Here is a 23,799-nt window from a genome sequence, read left to right on the forward strand (position 1 = left end):
TGAAAGGGAGAAAATTTTCGAAGATGCTGAATTGGAAGCATTACTGGACCAAGATGCGTTTCACACCCAAGAGGAGTTGGCCGAATCGTTGCAAGTGACACAGCAAGTCGTATCAAAACGCTTCAAAGCCATGAGGATGATTCAGAAGAAAGGAAACTGGGTTCCTTACGACTTGACCCCAAAAGATGTCGAACGGCGCTTCTTTGCATGTGAACAGCTGCTTCAAAGGCACAACCGAAAGGGAATTTTACATCGCATTGTAACTGGTGGCGAAAAATGGGTCCACTACGATAATCCTAAGCGAAGAAAGATATGGAGAAAGCCTGGACATGCCTCCACGTCGACAGCAAAACCGAACATTCACTGCGCCAAGGTCATGCTCTGCATTTGGTGAGACCAGCTGGGGGTGATATATTATGAGCTGCTAAAGCCAAGTGAAACCATCACAGGAGATCGATACCGAACGCAATTGATGCGTTTGAGCCGAGCACTAAAAGAAAATTGGCCACAGTACAAGGAAAGACACGATAAAGTCATTCTCCAGCATGGCAATGCTCGGCCTCACGTCGCAAAGGTGGTCAAAAAATATTTGGAGACGCTGAAATGGGAGATCTTACCCCACCCGCCGTATTCTCCAGACGTTGCTCCATCTGACTACCACTTGTTCCGATCGATGGCACACGGTCTAGCTAACGAGCACCTCAGTTCTTATGAAGAAGTCAAAAATTGGATTGATACTTGGATCGACTCGAAAGATGAGGAGTTCTTTCGTCACGGAATACGCATGCTACCAGAAAGATGGTCAAAAGTAGTAACTAGCGACGGCCAATATTTTGAATAACATTTTTGTAACCGTTCTTATACAATAAAGCCTTAAATTTACAAAAAAAAAAACGGCGGAAGCAAAGTTGTAGACCAATATAATTCGATGCAATAACACAACAACAATGAACATTTCATATACATGAATGATATGAGAAAACAATTACTAATTTGTCTTGTGTCAAATATATAATATTACATTCCAGTCGAGTTTTTGGTCATTAAACATATGAAGCATACATAGCAACAAAACATTTTCTCAAAAATATCCCCTTTACCCAACTAATTTTGTTGTGGTAATACCATTACTATTAGTAACAAGAAATTTCAAAGAAAACACGGCAACAAAACAATGATGTCTATTTAATACGATAATAATGAGCGGTCAGCTGAGTATCCATCCTTTATCAAATGCCAAGCGGGCAAAAGTCATTAGTTGAAAAGAAAAACATAAATTTGTCTATAATACATACATATATAGCTGTTTATATATATAGCCACTATATATCACTAGATGTTAACATCTAAACAAGCATGTTTTTCGTGATAAGCACGCTTTAAGGCGCCAAAGCATTAATAATATACGATAGCTTGTAATTAATCTTAATAAAATGATACCACAAACTAAGGAGGGTTGGGCAAACTTTGCAATTCATTCGCCTAACAATTATAGAAAGAACCACAGACATTCTTCACTCAAGTGCCACGAATTTCTAAATTGTATGCTTACTATAGTTATATGTGCTTCAAATTAATGTTGCTTAAGCAGAAAGGGTCATGAGTTTTCCTTTATTAATTGGTTGCATGTTAAATTTATATTGTTTGTAATAAATTATGTAACGATATTTGACCACCGCCACCATGGAATTTAAAGTTTGATTAAGAGCTACAAAAACTTATGTGTATGTATTGGAGCGCAAATTGTTAAGGCAGACAGTTTTTGTTACTTACTATTTCGTTTTTAAGACGTTTACTTCATAACATGCTGTAACGTTGGTTTATTTTATATGCACACAATATTGAATGTCATCCTTTTCATCTTTATCGCCTGGAGATTTGCGAAACCCTTTTTCATAATGTCCTTGTGTGTGCTATGTCAGTGATCTTAAAGACTGGCTTTCGAACATATTTGAAAAACACAATATGTCCACAGCAACTAAAAAGTATTTTATATACTTTCTTCTACTAAGTTTTATCCACACAGTTTTTCTGATATCTCGTTATATTTTATGTAATTGTTCGGCCTTTACATAGGCCGACAAACATGTTGTGATACAATATATTTAGTGGAGAAACCTTTAAAAATTTAAAACAAAAAATAAATAAGTTCATATTAGATTGAAACCCCATGGAAATGGAAGATAAAATAACAAGCTTTAAGGAAAAAATAATTTACGGGTGAGCTGAGGTCTCGAAAAGGAAAGAGAAGGGACGTGGATGAACTTTTTAGGCGTTAGGAATAGTTATCTTGATTTTCGGCGAAACTACGAGTGCTGTAGAAAAAGGTTATACGGCAATATTGTAGGCAATGAAAAGAACTATAACTTTTGTATATAGATTTTTTCTACATAACCTCAAAATTTATGTGAAAAATGCGAATAACCCAATTTTTGGATTTTTAATTCCTATCTTGTACAAAAAGTTTTTTTTAGCCACGAAATTCTATATAAAATTATCATCTTACGTTCCAAGTACAGTGTATTTTTTATTCAAAATATAATTATAATAATATAATTGCTGAAATTTCTGCTTCTTGATGGCATTACAAATATAGGTTGTCAAAAAAGTTTTGTGGTAATTTCGCTAGTTAGCGCTGAAAGCGCGTAGTTCTAGTTATATTCGTCGCATCGGGTCATGCTATACCTTTTTGGAAAGCTCATTTCACGCGCTAACACGTGTTTGATTGATTCTTTTAAGTCGTTCGTGAGTTATAGCGTCGCAAACATGGAGAAAAATAAAGAGAAAATACGGCATATTTTACAGTACTACTACGATAAAGCCAAAAATTCATCTCAAGCCGCCAATAAAATTTGTGCAGTTTATGGACCCGATACAGTTTTCATTTCCACCGCACAACGATGGTTTCAACGTTTTCGTTCCGCCACGCTCCGGAAGGCCTGTCGTCGAAAATTGCGATAAAATCGCTGAATTGGTCGAAAGAGACCGGCATAGTAGCAGCCGTAGCATCGGTCAAGAGCTGGGCATGAGTCATCAAAAATTCATTTCAATTTCAGTAAAAAAAAAAAAAAAATTAATACCATTATATAGCTATGTTACTATGGTAAATTTGCTCAGAAAACGTCAAATAAGATCAATTAAACAATTTATCGTTACCTAAAGTGCAACACAAAGTTTCATAAAAAAATCGAAAATATAACAAATATACAACCCTTTTATAACCAAAACTTAAGTTTTGTTTCAATTTGGGAGGTTCCTATTATATTGTTTTTCCTTCGCCTGTAAACTTATGAAAAGTGATGTTACGTTATTTTGCATTTTAGGTGACGATATGCATGCTATGTAGAGTCGGTTATAGATAATTGTTTAATTTTCTCAAAAATATTCTCTATGACAATGGAAAAAATTGCATTTGTTTCGATCACTATTCCTGTAAAGTATCAATGGTCACATCTGAGCCTTAAATTACAATACATAACCTATAAATTCAAGTTTTCGTAGCTCAAAAATCTTTGTTCATCAACAATGTGTAAGAATTTGAATGAACACGGAAAAACCCTTTCATCCCTTTTTGTCTTTTTTCATAAAAATATTTCTGTTATGAAAAATTGCTCATAAAATATATGATCTATTCAGGGTAGTTGGTTTTATATTATAGCATATCGATTCTAGAAGAAAAAAAATTTTGAAACAATCTCGAAGCTCGTCCCGGCCTAATCTCTTGCTTAAAAGCACCTAGATTAAAACAATGCGTTGATTATCGCCCCAAAATAATACATGCTTTTTGCTAATATTACTTGGTTCCAATTGGACAACTGGAGGGACACCTTTTCCACATTGATCGGGTTCGAGCTGGACCAATAACCTCTGCCATGCCGGCACCCGATCGCAGTGCAACTCCTCACTGAACTAAGTTTTCAATTCAACCTGCTTTTACCACGAATCTCCTCAAATGACCAAACCCAATGAGCAGATAAAGGCAAATTCCAAGCACTAATTGCTACCCGTGGTACCAGATTTACGTCTTCCGCCAGGTCTTGTAACTTTTGCTACCTTTTGAGCACCCATCAAATAGCTGGTGACATTTGTCGCTTGAACTTCAAATGTCTTTTCATTAAAAGGAATCTCATCCATAGTAGTCTTTAATATCAGTTCAAGCTGAGTATTATAGCACAATTTCTAACAAGACTATGCTGAAATTCCTAGGCAAACCAAAAAACACTCATAGTGGATGTTGGATTTTAGTCGCCTCTTACGACAGACATACCCTACCGCATGCAAGCATAGGGTGGCTGCTGTGGGACCTAGCTGTATGTATGTCTTTTTGGCCGTATATACCCAAATTAGTCTATAACAGTGGTAGGCATTCTTAGCCAGCAACGAATTAACATCACGCAAGACTATAGCGCAAAATAAAATATGCCCTGCAAGAAATATTTTATGATTCTAAATGCCTTTGGTGCCATGCAATGCCTTTTATGTTCCAAGTCTTTTAAAGATAGTAGGGAATATATCCTTAAAAGAAATTTTGTTAATTTTCATTATACTATTAATTATTTAGATTAGATGCTTAATTTTAATTCCAATTTCTCACTGGGCTACCTTTTTTTCGTGCTCACCAACATATGTAGTGACAGATCCTCTCATGCCGACCACTCGTCTATAAGTTCTTGCTACATCATCTCATGTATTAGAACCGATATGCGCCATACAAACTAATCGTTTCAACTAAAGTTCTTGTATGGAAAACAATTTCATTTGACATGATGTCTACACAAAATTTTGCACAGATTATTGGCGCAAGCACCGAACATACCTGTATTGTTCAAATTGAACTACTATAAGATATAGCTATCATATAAACTTACTAATCAAAAAGATTGTTCTTGTCTGGAAAACTTTTTTATTTAACAAGATATATTCACGAAATTCAACAAAGCCTAACATGAAACAACGCATATCTTCCAAGACAAGGCTACAATCTTCCACAAAATTCTTGATTTCGGATTACTGTAGCATATAGCTGTCATACGAACTAAACTTTTAAAATCAAGATAAAGATCTTTTCATACCCTTTTATATTATAAGAAATGCAGCTATGAAGGTTGTTATAGCTTCATTGTGGCTGCAGGTTTTTCTTGCTTTCATTTAAATATTTCATATCACAATTACATAGCTTCTCATCCAAGTACTTAAGTGATCACTATATGAATAATAAGAATAGTATAATAATATAAAGTGTATTTAATTTTCAAGTGAAATATTTTGTTATTGCATAAAATGCTTTATTTTTTTACTAAATTTAATAACAAACAATTAATAAAGCTTAAGCATTTTTAGACACACTTCTTCAATAATAAAAAAATATTTTATGTTTTTGTTATTGTTATTTCACCGTAATTCAAAGTAATTAATCAACAAAACACACACGGGTGCCATGGCGCAGATTTTAATTAACTTTAATAACTCAGTCATATCAAATCTGAAGCGTCTTTTTTATATTCTTTTTGCTATAAAATACCCGAAAAAATGATTCCAAATAAAAAAGAACTAATAGGAAATATAAAACACACACATATACTCCTGCATTGTAATGCCTCTAAAAACAGCTTAATTACTCAAATTAATATTTTATAATTTGCGTGACCGTTATGTGTGGCATTTGATCGCGAACATAAAGCTGAATGCACTTAATAGTTTATATTTATATTGTTGGAGTTAAATAACTGGTACAATTGGAGAAAAAAATTACTAAATTATTTATGTTATTTAAAAAATGTACGAAAAAATTTAAAATGAAGTGATGGATTCGATTGCAAAAAATTAATAAAGCAAAAGCGTAATTAAACCAAAGCATTGCAGCTATAATTTATTAATGACTCAATGTATGTTTGTGCCTAGAATATAAATAAAAATATAAATATATATGATTATTTACACTGTTTACACTTTTAAGTTTGTATATTTTTCATTGGCAGCCATAATTACGGTAATCAGTATTAATTATGACATTAATAGGCAAGGCATGACACACTTGTTATGATTTGTTTTCTTCTTTATACATATTTTTAAATCGTTGAGAAGCAATTGCTGTGAGAACTCTTGATTTAATAAAAAATATATATTTTTTACTATATAAACTCAGCATTTAAATTTTTGGTTATACTTCTTCTAATCCCACCGTGAGCCCACAGAGTTAAAATTTCAACAGCTTAAAAATGGGTTATGTGCTGTGATTGATTTGATTTGAGAAGTTTTCTAGTCGGAAATATACTTATTTCTCTAGCTTTTCTACAGTTTTACATACAACATGTACTAGTTCCGCGCTGAAGATATTTAGTTTTGGCAACAATGCTTTCAAAAGCTTGCTTAAAAGTATAATAACTTATACGATTGTTGCATTTCATACTTTCGGATTCGAAAACAAAAGTAAATAGTCAACAAAAACCACTTTATTGTTTTTCAAAATATTCTCCATTAAGATGTGTACACTTTTGCATGCGTTTGAACCAATTCTCGAAGCACTTTTCCACTCTGATTGAGGCATCTCCAAAACATGCGTTCTGAACGCTTCAACTGCCGCTTCTGATGTCGAATAACGTTGAACTCCTAGTTTATTTTTAATGAATGGAAATAAAAAGAAGTCATTCGGTGCCAAGTCAAGCCCATACGATGATCGACCCATCAAACCGGTGCTTTGAGTGCTCAAAAATGCAGTTGTTTCAGTAGAATTGTCATGGTGAAGCGTGATCCGTCTTCGGCGACTGGTTCTCCATGATTTCTTGAAAGACAGCTGGCAAACAAATGGTTTTATACCACACAAAATTTACTATTCTGTGTTGCTCTAGGGTACAGCTGACAGTTTTTCTAAAAAGGAGACAATCATAAAGTCCTTGGTCTGTAAACAACTATTATTGTGTTCGACTCATCTGAACTTGAAACCCTACTGATGTTTACTTTCAAGCTCATACGCATAAATCCACAATTCGTCATCTATCAAGATATCATGGACGTGTTTGGAGCACCGCTATCGTATTTTGTTAACTTTTTTCTCGACCAATTGACAGATCTTTTTTTGAGCGATTGATAAATTGTGGGGGATTCAACATAAACAATTTGTTTTGCATATGCCTATGCAATACAAAATGTTTGCTGGTCTCACCAATGCTCATAATTGTCTCAATCTCATGCTAGGTCACATAACGATGCATTAATAGTTTCCTGAACAACAACTGATTTTGAACGACCTTTACGAAATTCAGCTTGGAGTGATCTTCGACGCCGATTGGATTTACCATATCGTTGATACACCAGCTCTTGAAGGAGCTTTATCGCCAAAAATTTAAACAAATGCATCGATTCACTGATGCTGAATTAATCCACGTCAAAAGTTGTAAAACATAATAGCACGAAAATATTTCCGATAAAATTCGATTATATTACCGAGATGAATATTTTAAGTTACTGTGACTCTTTTGTTGAAAGAGTTTTAAAAATATCGTCAGGAGCATCATCCATTAGCTGAAAGAGCCAACTTGAATGAGTTTCAAATAGTATAATCTAAAACTCTATATTTTTCAGAACTTCGAAAAATATAATTTTTTGAAAAATGAGTTTTATATTGGAAATCTGAGACCGCAAAAAGTATTACTATAACTGAAAGTCAAGTAAATTTTTAATACATTCTAAGAAGTTCTAAAACAAATAAAGAATCTGACCAAGGCTTTGAGCCATGCCATGCATCGCCAGATAGGATCGGTATTTACTATATTTTTAATGTGTTATTATTTTCGTTTTGTGTTTTTTTTTTTTGTTAGATACTTAATTAAAAGTTAGTAGTACTTAAGGATATATTGACAAGGGTGACATCTACCGTATCAACTAGTTGAAAAATAATTTAAAAAAGTATATATAAAATATACTAATTTACTACCAAAAAGCCCAAAATTTTTTTCAAAATGTACAAATTTCCTAAAAATTAAACAAAAATATCTTCGAACCTTAAATACAATCGTTTGTACCGAACAGTCTAACACTAGCACTTTTAAGTGTTTATGCAGTTTTCACTTCAACTTATGCCACGTTTGTAACAAATTAATGCAAAAACCGTTATGTAAATAAATTTATACAGACACGCACACATGCACAAAGTGTATATATACGGAAGCTTTGTAAGCCAAAACTGTTTAAAAAACTTGCCATATTTAATAGCGTTTTTCGCGCGGCTCGTTTAGTGCTTGTTCGGCACTTTGATATTGTATAACTTTAACACCTTCAATAAATATTTAATTAAACATTATTTCACGTTTCAAGCTGCAGGCTGCTGCTACATTGAATTGCAAGCTTTTAACATGCTGTGAAGTGTTTTTGCATATCGACTTTTTTTTTTTTAATAAAATTAAATAAAAATATTTGCGGAATTTTTAGAGATACTCGGCATGTGTGGGCTACCAAGTACGGTGTTTCGCAAACGCATTCAGAATTTTATTGTTTATTAAACATAATATTTAAAACAAGCCAAAAATCTTAGAATTTATTAACTTTTTAAAGATTTGTTTAGTAATAATTTTCTTCAAACGATTTTGCAGCAAATTATGAAAACAGAGGGTTAATTTAATACGAATTTTGTAATATTTTATTCATTTCATTAGTTATTTTCAATTAAAATTTTTAAATAGGTGGCAATCTTTTTCAAAAATTTTTCCACTTTCTAAGGCCTACAATTTTGTAATATTTCATTCGTTACTTTCAATTAAAATTGTAAATAGGTGGCAACCTTACAAAAAAAATTTCCACTTTTGGAAGCCTAAAAGGTAATTTACGACATAAAATGTAATACTTGATTTATTAAATCATTTTATTTGCATATGAAATTAGAATATGTGGCAACACTACTTAAAAATATTTTTTACTGGTAGCCTTCTTTAATAACGTTAGCTTTATATGCTTTTTCAAATAATTCGTTTATCTTAATTTTTTGTTTGTAATTTGATTAAAATTTTTAAGCGGGTGGCATCACTTTTCCAAATATATATTTCAACTATAAGCTTTCCTAAAATTGTCAAACTTTTTTTAACTTAGAATTCAAACGTTTTAGTTTTTATGTTGTCACCTTTAACTCCTGCAGCCATTCGGCTAATGCTCCGACCACTAAAAGAATTTACCTTTTACTAAAAACACATGCGATTTCATAACTCTATTGTTTGAGCACCTTTTTGGTCACTGTGCGTGTATTTACATATATGTACATATGCATGTAAATAAACATATCTGATTTATTTACTCAGTTGACAGCGCTGGTTTACCGCCAAACCAAAGAGCGCATAACTAAAATACCCTGTAAGAAATTGAAAGCTTTTAATTTAAGGTGTGAGTTTAAATAAGGGGTTCAATTCACTGACTAAGAATAATTGGTCTAGTGCGGTCAAATTAGACAGAAAATAAGAGTAATATAGCCGACATGTGGGTAAAAAGTACTCGAGTTCAAAAGTCAAACTAGTTTTCTCGAATTTCAATTAAACAGTGAGTTGTATCAAATGTTTATTCTAGACGAAAATTGTAGCTCTTACAATTATCCATAAAAAATTATTCGATACTTTTTTTCAATGAGCCACTGTTTCTGAATAACCACTATTTTAACCAGATTAGTTTTAATAAAATGAATTTGAAATCTCATAAAAAACAGCTCTGTGAATTCGAGCTCTCTTTTGTGAAATAATTTGGAGAATAAAGGTGAAAATGTTTTATAAGGCCTTGGGGAATATTCCCATTTTTCGATTTGACATGGAGATAAATTAGTTACACTTTTAACGCTGATGCCTGATTATGCTGCGCCAATCAGAGATTTGGCCCTCGAGTGAAGCTTAGAAACAATTTTGTTCATATTTTCAGAACATACCAATACATGTGAGATGCGTTCAATTAAGAGAGCAACATATTAGTTTGACATTTTAATTTTCGACCATTCAAGTTCATCATGAGTATCATTTGCTTGAGTTACTTACTTTTCTAAGAGCAGAGAAAAGTCCGAAAAACAGGAAAAAATTTAAGAAATGATGTTAATCAAAATATTCTAAAAAACCGAAAAAACAGAAAAAAGTAATATCAACTAATGTTAATGAAAATATTCTAAAATTTTCAATACTAGTTATTTTGGAAAAGAGTTGCCACCTATGTAAAAAAAATGAAAATATTACAAAATTGGCATCACAACGGCCTTTAGTAAAATATTATATTTTCAATGTAACGATATTTTTGGAAGAGTTGCCACCTATCGAAAAGTGAGAATTTTACAAAATGTGAGCCAGACGTTCGAGAAAATTATCTGAATAATTTAATATTTTTTGAAACGTTATACAGTTACGACTTCATATTCATAAAATTTATATTTTGGAAAAGTGTTGCAACCTATTTAAAAAAATTTAAATATTACTAAAGTGGCATCACGCAGATGGTCTTTCGTAAAATTTTATTTTTTCAATGAAAATAGATTTTTGGAGGAGTTGCCACCCATGGAAAAGTGAGAATTCGCTAATTGTTCTACAGTTTCAACGTCACTTCCATCACCAGAAATGATGTGGGTAATGAGTGTACCATTGGGCCCTCAGCTACATTGTCAGACATCTCTTTTACGATCTCTACTCGACGTAATTTTTGCAAAAGATTCAGATGCTTCGAGACGAGCCTAGTGCAAAACATTATCCAAAATAGCCTGAATCGATCTATAAGAGGTGAACAGACGCTCTGACATATATCTGAAGGCAACACGTCGGTTTTCAAGCACAGCCACTCAAAATATGTTTGTTCGTTATACTATAAAATAGACTTCCTGAAACACTTCTGCAACATATTCAATGATTCCGCAGCCGTGGTTCCATTGGGAACTGAAATAAAATATATAATTACTATAAAGATTTTTTTTAATATTCTAAGATTTTAAAAAATTCTTGAGGGGTCTCTCTATAATTATTTATGTATGTATGTATGTTTTTAAATATATATATTATATATATTTAATTGTATTTAAATATGCAAATATTGATGACAGCCATCCGGAGCATCGTTCGCACGTGCGTTTGGCTTGTAGTTGCAAATGGATTGAAAGCAACAATCCTGCCACGGCTAAATGGAGCACGAACGCGACGAATTTGCACTTTAAAAATGGCAATACTGCCCCCCGCAGCAGTCCGAAAGACCGACAGAATGTTGATTTCATCACAAAGTAAATCAATTTGTTGACATGGCGCTTTGTTGAATTTTTATCGATATTTTTTAACAATTTTGCTAATTTTTTTTTATTTTATCAATATCATATTTTTATTTATATATTATGACATGCCTCAGTTCAATAAAGGTATTAAAGGAGTTTACATAGTCTTTAAATGCAGCAAATAACAGTATTTTGAGACGAAGAGACAAAAGCTATACAAAACTCTTTACTCAGTTATAAATCCAAGTAAATCAATGGAGAGTTATATTGCAGGGAAGATTCGACTGATTTGTTGAAAATATTTTTTAGAGAATACAGAAAAATTTTAGAATATTTTCATACACTTACTTAGCGATTTTGGTCAGTAGAATATGAAATCTATACCATAAAGTAAATATTTTTCACTTTTTCCTTCATGTCTCATTCCACCTCTCATTCGCCTGCGACTTTAATTTCTATATTGAACATTTATGAAACTTTAAAGCAGCTCCTGCAGCCAAGTAATAACGTGAGTGTGCATATGTATTATTAAGCATATGTGCACATAAGCTGCTCTCGTACTTATCATTTCTCTTACGATTTTCGTACAATTTTTCACAAATATCAATTTTTTTCATATTTTACTGATTTTTTCGTGTTTCTCTTTTTTGCTCGCCTTTCAGATGAATTCACGTGACGAACCGGAAAAAACCTTCAAAGTTGCCATGCCTGATAATGCTTACGCCACGGTTTATCTACGTGACGCCATGTCGGTGGAGGAATTTTTGGCCAGCGCCTGTGCTCGTCGCAATCTCAATCCGATGGAGCATTTCGTACGTGTGAAGAAGCGACGTGACATGGAGGATCACAACTACTTTGTGCCACATCGCAATGATTTGATTGAAAATTACGTAAGTAGAAAACAACGCAAAAACAAAAAATGCCATAATATTTAATGTACAAAGCCGTACGGGATTATGAAGGCGAAAATAGCGAGAGAAGTTATAATAATTATTTTGAGGTCATTGAAGGACATGAAGTATTGAAAACGTTAAGAAAAAATATTTTGGAAGCCAAAAAGAAAACGGTTTGTTAACATTATGAGCCGAAAAGTATCAGCAATGGGCTTAATATTACAACTCGCTTACAAAAGGGGTTTCCATAAACGATTTCCCGAAAATAAAAGTTTTATGGTTAGCTATAAACTCGAGTTTAAACTGTTGGGGTATTTATGAAGAACTCCCAGTTATATGTAAGTTATTAAGTCTTTACCCTTGCATTTACATACATACATATATCTTATGTACATTATTGTCAGGAGTTCTCTATCAACTTCAGCTTCAGACTTCCTGACTATTGCAGTGTTTTCCAAGCCGAAGCTGCAGTCCTAGGGTAGCAGTAGATTTACTGCTCTGGACTGCAGCTTCCTTCAGAAAAGTGACCATCCACTCAGATATGGCGAAGATACTAGAGTTGAACTCATTAACAGTGCGTTCAGGGTTGATCAAGTAATCCTTAAACTAGTTGTCAATGTCATTGAGTCTCTTTGTGATAAGACTGGTATGGGTGCCAGGCCACAGTGGCATCCCAGGCAATTGTAATGGGGCGGGTCGATATTCCCGTATTCTCTTGTGTTCTACCACTAAGTAGCTGGGCCTATTGGACCAATTCTAAACCACAAAATTAAACTCGAGCTTGCGGCTCAAAATTTGTTCTCTCAAAAGTGCGCGGCCATAGATTCCAACATCTTTGATGTACTCTCCTCTCTTTTTAGGCTTAGAGTTTTACTACTCGTGAAAAGTTATAAGTTATTTTATGTACTTCCAAAATCAATGTTCTACAAAGCTTAAGCCATTTTGCCGTCCAACAAATCTTACTTCCTTGACCTATATAAACACTAGGTCATTTATGAAATTACAAACACGAAAAGTTTGGTTACTTTTGTATCGTTAGGATAGTTTTTATGGACCTAATTATCGGGATTTAAAATTCGTGATCCCAAAATTTTCGGGATTCATAATTATTCTAATACTTTATCACCAACAGACTTTTTAATGGACTCTAATATTGGAATTTTAATTCCGGGATCCCGAAACTTTAGGATTACATAAAACTTTTAATATCTTCAAATAATCGCTTTTGATGTTCAATTGGCCCCGCAAGTCATATCATCGACAGTAGTTTTAAACTGACTCAACTTTTAAGGTTTTATATTCAATCAGCTGATATGAGTTTATCAACATATAATATTATAATAATTCCTTTAGTATTCAAAAAAGACAGCTGTTATATACATATACTTACTTGACAACGCTAATCTAAATTTATTTGTCCAATATCATAATGCTTCAGTGCAGCTCATAATTAAAGATATATTGTTCGACCCCAACCTTACTTCTGGTGACTATAAATATCAGCTTAGCTGACTTTTCGGGACTGCAATTGCAATATCGGGCCGAAATATCACAATCGGTTTTAATGTTTTGATGTCATAATTAATATTAAAATTCTACTATATAATAACAATTCAATTTTCTCTCTTGGATAAGGGTTTCAAACTTCAGTTCTATAGAAGCATTTATTTTGTTATCTCAAAAAGTAAGAATTGCTTACAAAACGAGGCATAAAACTAATATTTTATACGGCGCTTTAAAATCCTGTTTATTTTAAAAATATTTGTGTATAAATTGAATAAAACCCTATATATGTATGTACATATGTATATGAGAACTGAAGTTTCCGGATCCCGAAATCAGTTTTAAAGTTTTGAAAATTTCATAATTTAATTCTGTGTGCAATCATGTTTCTGTTATAAATTCATATGAACTAAATAAATAATGAATTTTCGGGATTGTGATTTCGGGATCCCGATATTTCAAGATTCAGTTCTAAAGTTTTAAAATTCCATAATCGATGTGAAACACAGCAGAGATTTACAAATTTCAATTTCTCTTTTTGGGAGAAGGATTGCGAACTTAGTGTTGCAGATGTAATCACATTATTACTCCAAAAAGTATGAACGTATCAATAAGACTTGATAATAAAATAAGAAATAAAACTAATTCTGTGTGCAGTGATGTAATCATGTTTCTGTTACAAATTCCTGCGAATTTAATAAATACCGATTTTTCGTCATTGCGATTTCGGGATCCCGAAAAGTCGGAAATAAAACTAATTGTGTGTACAGTGATAAAATCATGCTTCTATTACAAATTCATGTGAATTTAATAAATACCGATTTTTCGGAATTGCGGGATCCCTAAATATCATTATCCGTTCTAAAATTTACAAAATTTCTTTATCGATATAAAAGTTCAGCAAAAATATGCAAATTGACGGTACATTGAACCCATCAGCCGGCGGTCATCAACAAGTCAATTTGACACAAGGAATTCCATGTACGACAACCCTCCTGATAACCATATGGCATAATCACGAAGTAAACATTTGCTGGTTTGTTGTTTACAAAAACAACTATTTGCAACGCTTTCAAGAACAATAACATTGAAGCCAACAACTTCACTTCGAGTACCGACACAATGCCACGAATAAGACAAAAAGCAACCGCATACAAATAAAAACTATTGACCAGAAATAACCATAGAAGCCAAGCCAGTGACGACGACGACGATGACGGCGACTTTATCGTCAACATTATCAAGTAACTACTTTTAATGGCAAACAATGAGGCAAACAACTAAAAACAAGAAACAACACAACCAGAAGGAAGTGGCTGCGGATGTATATAGTTCTAACTACAACAAATACAAACAAAATAAGAACGCTAGCATACACTTATGTATATGTGTGTGTGTGTGCCAACATGTGCATGCAATTCAAACTTTTGTGGTCAACTTTTGCTTTAAATGCATACTTGTCTCTTTAATGGTCTCGAGGGTGACTCAGCATATGTCTATATTTATATGTTCCCATAAATGAGTTCATGTGTGTATGTGTGCCACAATTAAAGTGAGCCACCATCATTGTTGCTGCTGCTAATATTGTCACCAATACGTCCACTCTCACTCACTCACTTGGCGGGGTAGCGTGGGTAGCGCGCGGTCTGCCACAAGTCAGGTTCAATGTGTTGAAATAATTGAGCGGCGATGGCATGGCAACCATATCTTGCCACTGCCTTCACCACTAGTTGACAGTTGCCAATGTGCAATGAGACATGTGAGCAGCAGCGCCAACCCACATACATCTTTATATATAGAGGGACATATTGTTTTAACCCGTTCCTCGCGCCCTCCCAGCGGCATGTGTTCATTCACCCTTTTAACTGCTGACTGCCGCTCGTTGCTTGCTGCTTGATGGCTGCCAGCTGGCAGCTGCCCTCGGAGCAAAAGTTTGCAATTAACAATTTCATTAAAGCCTTTATGTGAATATGGCATGCCACAATGTCGTCGCCAATGTTGCCAGCTCTGTCGAAAGTCATTGACATTTGAGAGTGGCATGTGACGGCACAGTTGAGTTAAAGAAAGATAACAAAAAACGGACAAAATGCACATACAAAAAAGTGGAAAATTTTTGCATACGCCCGCGCACATATCTACAAAGAAACACACGAACATATACTTGCATAACAATAATGTCTATTAAATGCAATAAATCAGAAATAAGTGAACATAGGGTGCATATGACTTCAATACTTTGGAGGACATGCAGGCATGTAGTGTAGATATGTGTGTGCTTTAGGGCGTGCGTTATTTCACAAGTTGATTGCTTGTTTTTGCAAATAAGCTCTTTATTTTCAATTAAATCGAGCCTAACTCATATTTCTTTTGCCATATAGATAATGGATGGATGGAATTTTTTGAAATTATTATTACTTCTTTCATAAAAACATTTTCTTAAAAGTTATATACAGTTAAAGTTATATAGAAAAAGACCTAAGCTTTCATGCAAATGAATTACAGATTTTGTGTTACTCATACGACATGGCGTACTATAAGGAGGAGTACAGATTCTGCGTTACTCATACGTCTTGGTGTACTAGAAATAGAGCACAGATTATGTGTTACTCATACGTCATGGTGTACTATAGGAATAGAGTACAGATTCTGTGTTACTCATACGACATGGCGTACTATAAGGAAGAGTACAGATTCTGATTTACTCATACGTCTTGGTGTACTAGAAATAGAGCACAGATTCTGTGTTCCTCATACGACACGGTGTACTATAGAAGTAGAGCATAGATTCTGTGTGTTACTCATACGACATGGTGTACTATAGGAATAGAGAGCGTTTGATTCATAATTTTAGTTGCGTATAACTTTTAATGAAATATTTTAATGAAAAAAATTATTAAGAAATTTTTTATAGAACGGAAAATGTTTTATCAGAATATCAAACTTTTAAAGATGTAGGTTCAATTTCTTTGGATTTAAAAACTTTAATGCAAAAGTTAAAAAACTCAATTAAAATGTAGAGAAAAGTAAAATAAAATAAGTAAGGCAAAATTTAAATTGTATAAAGAGCTTATTTTTAGAAGAAAACGGGGCGTTCCCAAACACTCAACTGGGAAATAACGGACAGCCTTATATGTATATGTGTATGTACACATGAATGTTGGTCATAATATTATTGCTCACAGAGGTCATCGATGCATATGGCTGCCTCATTAGCACTCCAACATATATACATATTTGAGTATATATGTATATACTACATAAGTATATACAGAATGTATGTAACATATTTACACATATGTGTCTATATATTTCCTGCAATCAATGTCACAAGTCGCCGCTGAAAGTTTTGGAGCGCTTTTGATTATGCATGGCCAACCTCCTGTGTATCCAAAGCGTATGTAGTTTCTTGTTCAGGTCCTTTACTTCATACTACTTCGTGAAGTGCTTCATGAAATGCTGACAACAATAAACCAAAGTGAAATTAACATTGCTACTTTTATATCCACAACTTTAAGTAAAATTAAATGATTACTTAGTTGTAAAACGTTCATGATCGAAATTTATAGTAATAAGTAAATAGTATAAAAAGTAAAAGTAAAAGAAAAGGAGGGTTATGTACTTATGAAAATTTTCGAGGCCCTAAAATTTATCGATGTTTTCGGGTTAAAGTCAGCAATATCATTTGGTCAAATTTGAACCGGACTGACAAAAAGACTACATTTTCACCTATAATAATACAAATACTTTATTATCGCCAACAATTTTGGTTCCTCAGGCAATGAAAACAACCTATATTCTTCACATTTGTTATAAGCATCGACTGCGATGACCTTCAGTGGCTCTCGTAAATTTTATCTTTCCTCGGTCTCGTTTCATTTTTGGAGTCTCATTCACTAGCTTTTTGTATAATTTCGACGACACATTCAAAAATATACGTCTCGTCATCACTAATAAAACATTTAAAGAATGTAGTATTCTCAGATTTGTTTTCAGTCGTCTCTTTTGAGACCTCTACTTAACGTCTGTCGTGTAAAACATTCAAGTTTCTTGGTACAAATTCGACATTAACTTCATTAATACCCAAAATACTAACGAAAATGTTGAGTTTGATCCATAAGAGATGTTAAAATCCTTTGCCATCCCATCCATAAGAAATGTTGAGCTCCTCTGCCATTCTTCTGATGCCAACTAGACAACTTTCAAGCTTTTTCGATTTCATCATATGAACAAAGTGTGATATACGACACGTGTGCAGCAAGTTGTTGGTAACTTCACGATCTTACTAAATGCTTTGTGTCACTCAAATACTTGTATGTACCTAAAGTAGACATTTCTATAATAGCTTTAATGACTCCGCAGTCATGATTCCATTGAAATGGCAAAATTTCAAGAAAACTAGCTCTTAATTCTTATTTCATGGTTAAAATGCAGATTAAATTTCACACGAACATAAATTCAACCAACAAATTTTTTTTCGATTCGCTGTTGAAATGTATCAGTTCGTGTCAAATTTGATCATATGGTATATAATGTTAAGTGGAAAAATCGGATGGATTTGAAATTGTTGATAAGACATGATTTTACAACGATTTCGCCCCTTTTTCACATGGACTTCACATCGGACTACAGCCACGCCTATTTCCCATATAACACAATTTTAAATTCTATCTAATTCTCTCCTTTTGAGTGTACAAATCAAGAAGCAATTAATATAATGGGATAAAACTTTCCACGAATAATGCTTTTAGAGTTTTGTCTCATGGCCAACAATTGTTCAAATCCAACAAAAGCTGTTAGAATGAATAAAATCGGATGAAAACTCGCCCTTGACCCCTTTTATACTATAAGCACCATGTACCATCACGTACTGCCTTGTCTTACATTGTCGCAAAAGTGTGAAATGTTCGGTTGAACTTAACTCTTCCTTATTTGTTGTATAGTCAAATTTTCCGAAAACATTTAACTGTTATATTTATAGTTATTTATAATTTATATCGAATTATTGGCATTAATAGCGATAAGAATAGTTTGATTTAGTATTGTGTAGCTTTGCATCTTCACGCCTTTAAAGTGCTAAGCTTAATTACGTTCATTCCTCTTTAATTACTATTATATAGTATATTCAAATTATATGTATATATACATATATATTCCATATTTAATATTTGTTATATACTACTCTCTTGTTGTATGGCCTTCGTCATTGCAAATTTCGCATTTAATGTTACATTATCGAAATCGTATGGTCTTATTCGTGGTCGGTATTTACGTTTGCATTTAAATGAAACACCATATAATGCCTATTTTATAATCACGCAATTTAAAGCTTAATGAAAGCTTATACTTATACATACAAACATATACATAGCGGAGTTGCGATTGCGTCAAACACATACCGTTATATATACTACTAGAGTGAGCGAGTGCTCGTATGATTGTAAAATTGTAAATTCATTGAGGTTTCAGATTTACATAACCTGAAATTTTTGAGCGTAATATTTGTGGCATGGAATAATTGTGGTTTAAATGGTTTGAGGTGGCATGGCAATATATGCAATGTAAATTTCATGGAGTTACGAGTACAAAATTAAAGTTATATTAAATGAAAACTAATTCGAACTTACACGGATTTACGCGTGTTGAAAGATTTAGAAAATGTTCATTACTATATAGACTATGTGGATTTAGGTCAGGTAAATCTGTATATATTCATGCAGAAAGTTCTCAAAATTTTTCTGGCTAAAAATGAAATTCATGGAGTTCATGAAGGAAAATTCCGAAAGTATATAAGCAGTGTGACAAAAACTACGGAAATTGTAAAAAATATTTATTTTGTCGCCTTCAAAGCAATTTCCACCAGATCTTATACACTTATGCTAACGAATTTTCCAGTCCGCGAAACACCTTTTATAACCACTTTTTGAGATGGCCTTCAGCTCTTTCAGTGAATTTTGTTTTATCCCTTCGATCGACTGAAAATGGGTTCCATGGAGCGCCAATTTCAGTTTGAGGAATAAGAAAAAATCACATGGAGCAAAAACGGGTGTTCTAACGTAGACGCCTCAATATGACCAAATAGAACTCCTTATTGACCGTCTTTCCGTCCGGTATAAATTCATGATGCACGAAACCACGAATATGGAGAAAAACAATGAGCATCACCTTGATTTTTGAGCGGCTTTGGCGTGATTGTTTTTGATTTCGGTTCGTTTTTTCCAACCATTCTTATAATTGTTGACTTGTTTGCGTGTCAAACTCATAAACACATGTCTCATCTGCAGTCTTCATTAATGTGGGACCGAAATTCGCACGATCAGGCAAGTCCAGAGATAACTGTTTATAGTGCTCGTTTTGAAAAAAATTCAGCTTTATCGAGACGAGTCGAGCAAGAATGCGTTACATACCCAAAATATTCACCAAAATCATTCGAACGAACCCGGGAGAGATGTGAAGCTATCATGCCATCATTGTAACTCTTGCCTGACGATTTTCAGGCACCATATCCTTCACTTTTTTAATATTTTCATCAGTTCAACAGGTCGAAGGCATGTCTTCAACGATCTCTCGACCGTTCTGAAAGGCTTTGTAGTACACGTAGGTTTATGTTTTTGATAAAACTAAATTAATGTAAGCCTGTTCCAACATTCGCAACGATTCCGCACACGAAATTTGATTAGAAATAAAAAAATTAAGATAAATTCTATGTTCGGTATTATTATGCATTGTAAAAATCGCAACGTTTGGCATAGTAAATAAGGATAGTCCTCCCAATTCTTGCCTCGATATCGATCTGTAATTTTACACAAGTCCTTTCCACGTCAAGAAGCTGGCCACTTGTCGGAACCCCAGACATCGGACTACATACATACATAGAATAGATAGATAGCTGCCATACAATCTGATTGATCACAGTCAAGTTCTTGTATGAAAAATTTGTCTATTTCATAAAATAACTTCGGCCGGATATAATATTTACAACCTAAGCTTTTGGCATACGTTCAAACAAAAGTATAGTAAAACTAAATTTATTTTCTCAACAACAATTGAAGCATTATGTGTTGAATCAATTGAATTTTCAACGCCTAATATGTTGTTATTAGCATTGCCACGTTGAACCGCATCATTTATGCCACGGAAACACACGCACACACACATCGATAGAAAGGCATAACCGGTTTTGTGGTTGCAACAGTGAAAGGGCGCGCAACACCAGCGCTTGCAACAACTGCAGCATAATTAGTGATGTACTAAGCACACACTTGAACACCTGGCGACATGCAACACAGTGTGATTAATGTGCATGTTTTTGGCGCCTTGGGAGATTGTGGCGAACGCGGAAACATACATGGCGCTGCCAAACCCCAACACATTTCCGGGTAGTGTGTGTGCAGCAGCAACACCAACAACGACCTAAAGCAAACCTGGCGGTAGTGATTTGCTAGTTCGCACTGTGTGACACGCCCAATTGTTGTGTTTGCCGCAATATGGCTTATTACAGAGCTTCTTTATGGTGAGTGAGTTACAGTTACGCGAAATTGAGTTAGGCTAATTATATTTGACAGTTGCGCTAATCATGTAAATTTCAAAGCTTTGATGACTTAACTAGAAATTAGCTGCTGCTTTGCAACTAAATCTGCAACAGTTGCATTAGCGCCGCGAAGCACCCTAACTTAAGGTGTTTTCTTAGGTGTTTATGAGAAACTCTGAAATCAGTTTAACATTTTTGTTGTTGTTGTAACGATTGTCTAGTCCCGTTAGGCTGGTAAAGTTCAGATAAGTTGTCGTCGAGGTCATCCGACGGTAAGCCCTAAAACTGTAAAAGCTCTAAATTGAGAAGAATTAAACAGGAGGTTGCGCAGGGTGTTGTCCTCTTTCCTTTGCTGTTTAACTTTTACATTTCGAAGCTCCCTCAACCACCAGAGGGAATTTCTATATTCTTCTTCTTAATTGGCGTAGACACCGCTTACGCGATTATAGCCGAGTTAACAACAGCGCGCCAGTTGTTTCTTCTTTTCGCTGCGTGGCGCCAATTGGATATTCCAAGCGAAGCCAGATCCTTCTCCACTTGGTCCTTCCAACGGAGTGGAGGTCTTCCTCTTCCTCTGCTTCCCCCGGCGTGTACTGCGTCGAATACTTTCAGAGCTGGAGTGTTTTCATCCATCCGGACAACATGACCTAGCCAGCGTAGCCGCTGTCTTTTAATTCGCGGAACTATGTCAATGTCGTCGTATATCTCGTACAGCTCATCGTTCCATCGGATGCGATATTCGCCGTGGCCAATGCACAAAGGACCATAAATCTTTCGCAGAATTTTTCTCTCGAAAACTCGTAACGTCGACTCATTGGTTGCTGTCATCGCCCAAGCCTCTGCACCATATAGCAGGACGGGAATTATGAGCGACTTATATAGTTTAGCTTTTGTTCGTCGAGAGAGGACTTTACTTTTCAATTGCCTACTCAGTCCGAAGTAGCACCTGTTGGCAAGAGCAATCCTGCGTTGGATTTCCAGGCTGACATTATTAGTGGTGTTAATGCTGGTTCCTAAATAGACGAGAATTTCTATCACCTATCACGATAATGACATCAGGCAATGGAATCGATGGCATGTGTTCAAAAGTAAATGGCTATCTCTTTGACATCTCCTGCTTCCTCGCTGCTCGGAACCTAACACGCTCAATAACCCTAAGATTTTAGGTGTGACAATCTGCAGTCTGCGCTCCTTCACTCCTTCCACGACCGCGATTATTGCCAAAGTACATAGTCCCAACAAAATCCTCATGGCGTTAGCCGGCAGCGCATGGGGAAAAGGCAAAGAAACGTTGTTGGCAACATACATGGCAATCGGCTGGCCGGACATTAACTAGGCCGCTCCAATATGATGAAACGCAGACGAGGAAGCTGCAATCACGTCAAAACACTACCCTCCGGACTACGACAGCACGCCTCTTGCTGTCTCCAAACGAACATCTACACAGCTCCCAGTCAATGAGCTTAATAAACTCCTCTCCCAGCAGTTTTTGCTGGAGTGTTTTCGTGGAAATCATCTCTGCAATCATATGCTTGAAGCGAAACCGATTCCTATGAGCATAAAGAGATCATTTCTCAACTATGTCGACAACATAAGACAATACGACGACCAGACTTCGGACGCAACTAACTTCAGACATGCACTGACCGCAATTTACAGCGCAGCGTTAAAAACCTACACCAACTTCATCTCAGTGAATGGCGTACTTAGATTCAAACGAGCACCCATTGCAGACGAAGAGCTCGAGTTGCCGCGCGAATGGAGAGCGACTTTTTCGCAGCTTCGTTCTGGATGCTGTAGCAGGTGAAACTATTACTAATCCAGAATCAAACCCGTTATATCAAACATATGTCCAGCGTGCAACGAATCGCCGCTTAACCCTAACTACCTCCCAACTAGTCCTACACAACTGACACCCCTCTTCCTATGGTCCGAACCCGTCGGAACACGGTGATTTAGTTTAAAATTAGCTGAACTTGAATACATTTTCTGGGATTCCATACTCTTTTCGGTGAATAATACTTATACCCATGTACCGGTAGCTTTTCTTTGTGAAAACGAAATCCCAATTTTGAAAGGGAAATAAAAAAAGAAAATTATTGGAAGTATTGACCATTGCTTTTTACACATTCTGACCACCTTTTAGGCAACTTGTGGATATTATGCCAACAAAAGTTTTTCGCCTTTTGAAGCAAACTAATCAGACACATAATTTTCGACTCCTATGTAGGAACCGAATTGCTGCGCAGCTAATACGTGTGCCCTCAATGAAAACAAATGGTAATCGGAAGGAGCCAAGTCTGGTGCATACGGCGGGTTTGATAGCAGCTCCCAGCCGAGTACTTTGATCGTATCCTGAACCAATTTCATTTTGTGTGTAGGTCCATTGCCGTTTAACAAAACTACTTTGCCGTGTCTTTTGGCCCATTCTGGTCGTTTTTCGATCAATGCATGGCTCAAATTGATCATCTGTTGTCTGTAGCGATTACTATTAACAGTTTTATTATATTTGAGAGCCCCTCTGGTCCTACCAAACACAGACCATTGTCTCTTCACTGAATCGAATTGTTCTTGCCGCCGATGTTGATGTCTGTATCGGATTAAGCCAAGATTTTCTCCATTTAGAATGCTAAAAATAAATCATTTTTTCATCATCAGTGACAACT

The 23,799-nt window shown here is 34.9% G+C and overlaps 1 protein-coding gene across 1 annotated transcript in view; it reads left to right on the forward strand.

Annotated features, from left to right (window-relative positions):
• LOC120777048 (protein still life, isoforms C/SIF type 2) overlaps positions 1 to 23,799 on the forward strand; it is a 334,899-nt gene that overhangs the window by 173,965 nt on the left and 137,135 nt on the right. The window contains exons 7-8 of the mRNA XM_040108159.1: positions 11,872 to 12,099; positions 14,502 to 14,586. Coding sequence (XP_039964093.1) covers positions 11,872 to 12,099; positions 14,502 to 14,586 — 313 coding nt within the window. The remainder of the gene's footprint in view (positions 1 to 11,871; positions 12,100 to 14,501; positions 14,587 to 23,799) is intronic.

Source organism: Bactrocera tryoni, chromosome 5 (assembly GCF_016617805.1).
Source record: "Bactrocera tryoni isolate S06 chromosome 5, CSIRO_BtryS06_freeze2, whole genome shotgun sequence".
In the NCBI taxonomy this organism is placed as follows: domain Eukaryota; kingdom Metazoa; phylum Arthropoda; class Insecta; order Diptera; family Tephritidae; genus Bactrocera; species Bactrocera tryoni.